At 46.1% G+C, this 9,385-nt stretch overlaps 1 protein-coding gene across 1 annotated transcript; it reads right to left on the bottom strand.

The window, feature by feature from the left end:
- Window positions 1-300: 300 nt before the first annotated feature.
- Window positions 301-9,076, bottom strand: LOC123160481 (G-type lectin S-receptor-like serine/threonine-protein kinase At2g19130). The gene is made up of 2 exons (XM_044578293.1): window positions 8,378-9,076; window positions 301-2,250 (listed from the first exon to the last, which is right to left on the bottom strand). The coding sequence occupies exons 1-2, from the start codon at window positions 8,975-8,977 to the stop codon at window positions 301-303; spliced, it is 2,550 nt and encodes an 849-aa protein (XP_044434228.1). The 5' UTR covers window positions 8,978-9,076.
- Window positions 9,077-9,385: the final 309 nt, after the last annotated feature.

Genomic DNA, 9,385 nt, shown 5'->3' with positions numbered 1-9,385 from the left:
TGGTAAAGACTGACTTTAACATAGTCAATTTGTCTCCAGTAGACAACATAGTGGAGCAGCATAAGAGTGTACTTTCAATTCTCTTCAGCATAGGTACAAAATCCTGAATTCTGGGCTTGTTCAGACAAAGAGGCAGACCCAGATAAGTATGAGGTAGAGTGACAATCTTACAACCAATGAGATTAGATAGTTCTGCCATTTTCTGAGCTGGAGTGTTGAGGGAGATCATGATGGATTTGGAGGAATTGTCTTGTTCAAAAATTATTTCATCAAGTCAAAAAGATTCCCGCTGCGTGAGAATTACATGAGGGTGACAAGGTGCTCCAGCGTTCGTGGCACCGGCGGCGCTTGGATGTGGACGGCGCCTTCCAGCGCCTGCACGACCTGCGCCATGGTCGGGCGTTGCGCCTCCTCGTCCTGGACGCACCAGCATGCCACCCTGCACGCCCGCTCCAGCTCCTTTGGCATCACCTCACCGCGCAGCCGGGGGTCAACCACGGCGCCCACCTCACCTTTCAAAACCTTTCCGGCGGCCCACACTGGGAAGAAGGGCAAGGAGGACTCACTCCCACCAGTCCTTGCCGCCTCCAACTCACTGTACCCTTTGGAGTTACGTCGTCCTGAGATGAGCTCAAAGAGCACCATGCCGAAGCTGTACACGTCGGCCTTAGCGCTGATAGGCTGCCCAGAGATCCACTCCGGCGCCAGGTACCCGATGGTGCCCCGCATAGTCGTCAGCGCGCGGCTGAAGTCCCTCCCCACCAGCTTCGCCATCCCAAAGTCGGCGATCCTCGGCGACATGTCCTCGTCCAGCAGGATGTTCTCCGGCTTGACGTCGCAGTGTATGATGCATTCGCGGCAGCCGTGGTGCAGGTAGGCCAGCCCTCTGGCCACACCGAGCATGATGCAGTACCGGTGGCGCCAGCTCAGGCACGCGCCGTCACGGAAGAGGAGGCCGTCGAGGGAGCCTCTGGGCATGTACTCATAGACGAGCATCTTATTGTCGCCTGACGAGCAGAACCCGAGGAGTCGGACGAGGTTCACGTGTTGGATGCAGCCCAGCGTGCTCACTTCCATCCGGAACTGCTTGTCGCCCTGCCGCCCAAGACTTTCAAGCTTCTTCACTGCCACCTGGACTCTGATTGAGTTGTCTCCCTTATGCCGCTTCAGGACACCGCGGTACACCGAGCCGAAGCTACCGCGGCCCAGCCGCTCCGAGAAGTCCTTCGTTGCGGCACGGAGGTCGCCGTAACTGTACACGGCCAAGGAGGTTACATTCTCATTTGCCATACTGACTAGTCTCCTTCGGGCAAGAACAATCCTCCAGGCTAGTAGTATGATCGATGCCCCCACTGCTGCAACACCAGCCAATATGATGCCAAGGACAAACCATAACTTTCTCCCCATTTTCTCCCTGTCTACGCTATGGAGATCTTGCAATCCTCTTTCTGAAAGCCGAAGGTACAGGTCTGACCCGGGGCTGTCAGAGTCCAAGTAGAGCTGCTGAAGGTTGCGGAGCTCTCCGTACCAGACGGTGCACTCCCTGACAGAGAAGGCATAGGCTTGGCAAGAGCAGATCTTTAGGCAAGCCGATTCGTACTCTACTTTGCTCTGGGCAGCGCCCACGGTGACCGAGTCATCGGGAAGTTTCACGTCTGGCAGCATCAGGAACCCGTCCGTCCTTGATCCATCGTGCGCGCACGTGAGCGGCGAGCTCCGGCGGCACCCACCGCTCCAATCGTTGAGCGTCCAGTCCCCCTCCGACGCCGGGGCAAATCCGGGCGGACAGTGGCAAGGTAGCTTGCCTCCCTGGTCGCAAACGCCGAATGCGCCGCAGAGCGCGTACACGTCGCACTGCAACATGGGACCGGTCCACAAGGGCTGCCAGCTCTGGCTCGTGGGCATCCAAATGTACATTTGTGCCTGGCCGGTGGGATCGAGCACGCTGCGTGTTATGGTTGCATTGTCGTAGAGCACGTTGATGACGCGCCGGTACGCCGGCGGCTCGACGTACGTCCCGTTGTAGATGGTGTTTTTCGTCGCCTCTGGCAGCTTCGCGAAGGCTTGGCCCATCCAGACGCCGGTCCGCCAGTACACGCGGGACCGGTTCCACATGTAGAAGACCTCGCTAGCGCCGTTCGGGTCGAGCGTCTCGCTGAAGATCCCCGGCGCGGGGTCCTGGGCGTTCCGCCACGATGTCAACGCCTGGTACTCGCCGGTGAGCTTGTTTTCCCCGATCCACGCTTCTGGCTGTTAGAAATAAGGCTTTAGGTTTATTGCAATAGGACCATTTGCCTAGCATTAGATCACCAGGATATGATTAACAGAGGGGTTCGTGAGATCTTACAGGCTTGTTCTATGCAGGCACATCGGAGCCCATGATCTCCAGTGGCGAGGATGAGCAGCAACAGTGGCACCATGATGATGTAGTAGTGGAGAGGCAGCAGCTTATCCAGGAGCTTCACGTGTGGCAGCGGGAAGCCGCCAGCACAGCCTTGCGGTGGCCGGCGATGGAAACAGCCTTCCCATTGCTTCAGCACACCCCTAGATCGGTAGGGTTTGCGGGAATTAAGGGGCTAAATATCATGTACGTGAACTTAGTTTTCATAGGTATCCAGGCCCTACCCTTTATATGTGTGATGGCAACAGGGGACCAAAACCATCTGTCGGTTAGAGGTGCCCCCGATCAGGGCGATTCTGTTGGGGTCACAGCCACGTACGTTGGTTCGTGGCCCATCCCCTTAACGTTACTTTTTACCCGGTCAGAGCCGAGATCAACCAACATTCTCCCCCTTGATCATTAGGCTCAACTTCATTCGTCCATTCTCCATAGAAATAATATATAAAGGTAAGGTGTTACAACAGCCAATGAAATACCATTGAACCTCAATACTTATAATACATCAGCCTACTTCAAAATGGAAAACATATTTCTTAAAGGGAGTGGTTTATTTAGAAGGTCCTTGCTTCTAGGATCAAAAGGCTTCACAATAACCCATGCTAGCAACATAATCATATAATTGGGTGGTAAGCATTCAATAAATGGATCCGTAAAACATTCAGTCGTACTCGTACGCTCAACTTCCATAGCTTGATCCTGGATTCTATCTTTCACAACACTAAACATATTGTTAATGGTCTTGGCAATACCATTAAACTTGTTGTTACTCGCATAGAAAATTGCGTGTTCATAGTGCAGTAGGTGGTTAAAAAAAAGTTGTCTACCACCATAATTTCGGGAATAAAATTTCTTGACATACAACCTGATCAGTAGCCTCTTAACATGCCACATAATTAAGTGCATTATTTCTAATGCCATCAGTGTCATTATGGAGCTTTTCCACGATAAAGCTCCATGTGCGAGAGTGAGGATGTAACATAACGTGGAAACTTTAATATCCACACATCTCGCAGAACCAATGTATGAATAACCCAGGATATGGAGGTTATCAAACTTCTTATTAGTGAGCATGTAAACTTTATTGCCTTGCATATGTGCAAGACTTTCGGTGGCTTTTTCAGTGGTCCATTTCTGAACTTGTATTTTTGCCAATTATCCCGATAATAAATAGGGCACATTCGTACTTGAATACTTATATTGCTTCTGACAACTGAAGCATAAGAAACCAACATTATCTGATCAGTTCATGATGGTTCCTTGGACACTAAGATGTCCACTTTTATCGCCCTTAACTTTAATAGCAGGTGAGGTAGAGTACTAGTACATAATCATTTTTTTTCTTTCGTACTCTACTCATGTATGTCATCATAATAATACTTATACTCCTTTTGGACCAATATCTTGCTGAAACTCAATACAAGCAAAATATGAGGCATCACCAAAACTCATACTCATAAATAGAAGATAGAAATTTCTTGGCTCGTCAAAAATATTCCATCTTCACAAGGTAGTGAGCTTACTCCCCCTCGACTTATGGTATGAGTGTCCCAACACTTATATTATCTCATAATTGTGTTTCTTTGAACAACATGTCTTATGTCAACTTTATCTTCATAACGAAACCTTACGGTTGAGTCATACATTTTTTTAACTAAGCCAACACAAAAGCATGTTATAAATAATAACACAAGCGTCGCAACAATGCACTGAGAAAACACTACCGAGTTACATCATTAGAGCTCATAATTTTCATCTTATATGGCAACAAGGCGCTAAGATGATCATTCACACACATTACCAATCACAGGGAAGTTGTAACGTTCAACACTAAATGTTGCATTAGGAATTTCTGCTCAACTTGCCTGATGCATATGAACAAAGATCTAATGGAGTTATCCTTCAGATTCATGTTCATACGCTCCAAGATAAATCCAAAATCTTGATGACTATCATCTCAGGTCTAAACCATAACACCGTTGGGCAGAAGATGGAAAAGAACTTCATGAGTTGCGACACATGATTATAAAACGATGTTGGTCAGAAATATAACCATGAGCCACGTGACAAACTTTCCACTTGAGTGAAATGTGACACGTGACGATGTTGGTCAGAAATATCACCATGAGTTACATCATAATCAACTTTAGATTAGTAAGCTTGTCACTTTAACATTCATGTGTGCTTCATAATTCTCATAAGGGAGCAAGTACATGTAATTCTCATAAAAAAGAGTCAAGACATTCATATGATCTTTCATTCACTATAGTAATTCATTCTCCAAAATAAGACTTCCCGTTGGTTCCATCCTACTCAGAGAATTAACACATTCATCATTTTCGATATTTAATGAGACATTCCATTCCCCCTTTCGAAATGTGGTAAACATGACCACAATTTCGACGAGGTCTCATTATTCACTTACATCTTAAGAGTGACATGGCACATATTTTTATTACAAAAAATTGATTCATAAATATTCTCACCACATGGTAAGATCATCATCAAAATGTTGCATTAAGAAGAACAAAAAAGGTTCACATGAATACACAAAATGTCTTCTAACGCTTCATTCTTTATTGTCCTCGTAGCAAAACCCCTTAAAGCCCGTCTTCAACGGGTAAAATATCTCTAAAGTGTTCCTCAATGGAGGCCAAGTACACATTCACATATATAAGAAGGGAATTGCATTCTTTATCTCAGAGGAGATGGTATGCTTCATGATAAGGAGTCAACATCGGTTCAACTTTGCTCATTTCATAGTTTCTATGTCATACTTTTCCCTCTCTTCAACAGAATTCACAATAGGAACTCTGGGTGCATGATAAAAGTCAAAACTCTCACGAAAGAGAGTCCTTTCCTTCCATTTGTGAAGATCAGCCCGTTCTGATAAATGAACTCAATTTTGAGGTCCATTACAGAAACAAGGGCATTCACTTTATGACATCATTATTTAAACATCAACATAATAAAACTTGAATGATCTAAATCAAAACAAGCTAATCGTGTTCTAATCCGCATCACCGTTGGGTTGAAAACGAAAAAGAACATTATCCATTCAAGAATGGGACATGACAATATTCAACGTTGGTCAGAATAATGTCATATACCATAAATCATAATCAAAACTTCATGTGTTCACTGTGACTAGGAAAACTTAAAATCACATAATCACCAGTAAACACATTCACTAAATTAATAGCAAACATTATCATAAAGCATATATACATGATGCAACCCAATGTTTTATCAAACACATGGATTCAATAATTTATCACTGATCATCTTGCATTAAACTTTGACATCACAATTTCAAGAACATCAATAAAACTTGTCAAGTTTATCATTAAATACCCAGATGACATGATAACAAAAGTATCATTCATTTTGAACATTCTCATCATGGCATTTCATTTCACAGAGTAAACAATAGATTGGCATCCTCTGTATAATGACATCACAAACATTCTCCAAACAAAATTTGGATATTACAACATGCTTTCGCCAAATAATAACATTTGGTAAACTTTTAATAGTCAATAAATGACAACTTATGACCATGATATGACATTAAAATTCTCTAAATATTCTTGTTCAATGAATCATCATGCCAAGCCTCCATCACCTTCTGTCAGTGCATGCCAAAAGACATAAAATGCACCTGACATAATACTTTAGCATTATGGCTCATCATCATTAGACCGCGTAGTGCGATGCGGAAAATCTGAACCACGCGGTCACTAACATTTCCTTAAGATAGTCTCAACTTATAAGAGATGATCACAACATAAACTTCACGATCAAATAAAATCTCCGAATAGAAAACCATAAACTTTAGAGAGTAACACATTATCATGCTAAAAAAACAACATCATATCATACTATCCATAATTTAACATTAAAATGCTATAAAAGAAATGGCATCAACATTAATCTCATAGCACTATATCCCCCATTATATCCATGCATTTTCTAATGTAAAACAGTGCATAAAATTTATTTGAAAATAATAATAATAATTAAACCCAATCAAATGCACTGGAAAACTAGAAAAGCATGAATTCTTCATCATACATATTGGCCATATCATTCTCAGATTAAGTATCAATTTGACAACATTAATTTTCAATATCAATTGATATTTAAAATGATACTCAACATTAAATTTCATGTGTCAAAAATACCAAATAAAATTTCTTGTTGGCTCCTTTCAATTCGGTAAACATAAAACATAATTTTCTATCTATTTTCATTTTAAACAGTGCAAGATCTTTAGAGAATCAAAATAATACAGAGAAGCACTGAATAAAATGAGAATACATAGGACATCAAATTTGGCCCACGAAAACCACGGCAGACTTTTATTGTTTCAGCCCAGGAGAAAAGTTCTCAGAGAAAACGAAAAACTCTCCGGGATTTAGTCAAACTGGGCCTCAGCCCATGGTCAGATTTGGCCCGTTATCTGCTCAAAGGTCCAGCAGCTGATCCGCACCGATCTAAGCCGTTCGATCTAGTCGACAGCCGGATCATCCCCAGCCAGAACAAAAAATCTGCCGGTGGGAACCCTAGCACATTTGTCTCCTCCTCCCCCGATCTTTACGCTCCCGTAGAGAGCGGCGACAACAGCGGCGGCCCGGGGAGCTCGCCAGCCATGGCGGCGCGGCAGCTCCGCGCGCCGGCCAAGCGTGCAGCGGATTGGATCCCGCGCGCTTTGCCGTCGAACGAGGCCTCTGCGTCCGCGCGCGCCCGACGGTTCGTCCGGTGGGGAGGGACTCGCCGGCCACCGCGGCTTTAGGGGACGGCGAGGACGGCCACACACACGAGCGGCGGCGCGACCCTTTCGAGGTGATGGAGGCGTGCAAGACACGACGGCCATGCGACGCACACGTCCATAAGCAGGAAGAAAGGGGACGGATCGATTCATCCCGCACGGTGGCCCGAGGGACAGCGGCGTCGCGGCACCGGCGTCCGTGCACGGCGTCGGCCGTGCGGACCCCGGAGGGTGGGGACGTTGATGCGGCGTCATATGGTGAGCCCCCAGATCCATTCCCCTTTCTTTAATTCTTGTTACAAAAAAAATTGTGGATTTGATGGCTAGGGTTTCTGGAAGTTGGGGAATTAATCTTGATTATGCATTCTTGATCCCCTTTTCCTTCTGATTGTCAAAGCGGGTGTAAACAGGTGCTAATTAAAGATACACCTAATGCGGAAGCATGACTACATTAACCGAATAGAGAGAACATGACCATTATCCAATCAGCACTAACCCGTAGCAATTATGGCTTTAACGAAAACAATTTACTTCAATCCTAGATCATTAACTTATTAGAGGGCAGTAGTCTTATACATAAAGCATTAGGACGTATAATGACTATCAACTTGAACAGATCATCCTTAAACTTGATTTGGGATCTAATCTAGGCATTAAACTAGCTCTGATACCAATGTTAGAAATAAGGCTTTAGGTTTATTGCAATAAGACCATTTGCCTAGCATTAGATCACCAGGATATGATTAACAGAGGGGTTCGTGAGATCTTACAGGCTTGTTCTATGCAGGCACATCGGAGCCCATGATCTCCAGTGGCGAGGATGAGCAGCAACAGTGGCACCATGATGATGTAGTAGTGGAGAGGCAGCAGCTTATCCAGGAGCTTCGCGTGTGGCAGCGGGAAGCCGCCAGCACAGCCTTGCGGTGGCCGGCGATGGAAACAGCCTTCCCATTGCTTCAGCACACCCCTAGATCGGTAGGGTTTGCGGGAATTAAGGGGCTGGATATCATGTACGTGAACTCAGTTTTCATAGGTATCCAGGCCCTACCCTTTATATGTGTGATGGCAACAGGGGACCAAAACCATCTGTCGGTTAGAGGTGCCCCCGATCAGGACGATTCTGTTGGGGTCACATCCACGTACGTTGGTTCGTGGCCCATCCCCTTAACGTTACTTTTTACCCGGTCAGAGCCGAGATCAACCAACACTGGCACCAGCGTGTCCGTCGGGTGGTCGAAGCTTTGCCACAGCACGTTGGAGGAGTTGCTGCCGTCGACAAGGACCAGGTTGCCGTTGTCGTGGATCTCCGCCGTGTTGTTTGAGCCCGGCGACAAGGAAGACGACAGGTTCGAAGACCACACGACGACCGGCGAGGTGGAGGCAGCGGTGGGACCGACGAGCTCGAGGTTGCCGTCGTCAGCGGAGACACGGAGCTCGGCGGAGGCGACAGCAGATAGTGGACTCGCGCGGTTGCCCACCCAGATGATGGTCTGGCCGGGGATGTTCTTGTACCAGATCCCGAGGTAGAACCTGTCGCCGGAGCTGCCAGCAGGGATGAAGAGGCCGAGCTCGAACTTGCCCTGTGCCGAGACCAGCGTGTCGTTGCCCCGCAGCGGACGCGGCGCCGAGAGTGTCGCCGCTGCACCCACTGCAGGTGCAGGGGCGAAGCACAAGGCAAGGGCCATGAAAGTGGCTGTGATCAGTGGCATGGTGATGGTGGCTGTGATCACCTGCCATAAATTATGAGTGGGGGTGCAGTCGAATTTAGAGGCAGGTGAACGACGGAGACGGGTGGCAAGAAAAACCATCTTCTCGCCAGCGTCACATGCGTGATGACCCCGGCGTATTTTACTGCTTGTTAAATTCTACTGCTCGTGCATTCGCCTATGAAAAAAGGTAAGGGCTTTGAATTAGTCCGTGGCATGAGAGTCCACCATGGTGACGCACATACTCCACGTCAAACGCTCCTGTATAAAGTATAAACTGCAAAGTCCAAAAATATTTTAAAAGAACTCAAAAAAATCTGAATTTTTCAACAAACATGCAGATGTTGATGGTGAAATCACATTCATGAAGCTCTGGGAAAACGTTTAATAAAGTAAGCAGCAAGTTAATTCCCTTAAAAAAAAGCACCAATTTATTTTTCTCTCGGATCATTAGGAGTGCTTTTTGTTCACAGAAATTGCATATATGTACAACATTGAATACTGTTTGCT

This window comes from Triticum aestivum, chromosome 7B (assembly GCF_018294505.1).
Source record: "Triticum aestivum cultivar Chinese Spring chromosome 7B, IWGSC CS RefSeq v2.1, whole genome shotgun sequence".
Taxonomy (NCBI): domain Eukaryota; kingdom Viridiplantae; phylum Streptophyta; class Magnoliopsida; order Poales; family Poaceae; genus Triticum; species Triticum aestivum.
This window is presented reverse-complemented; position numbering and strand designations above follow the sequence as displayed.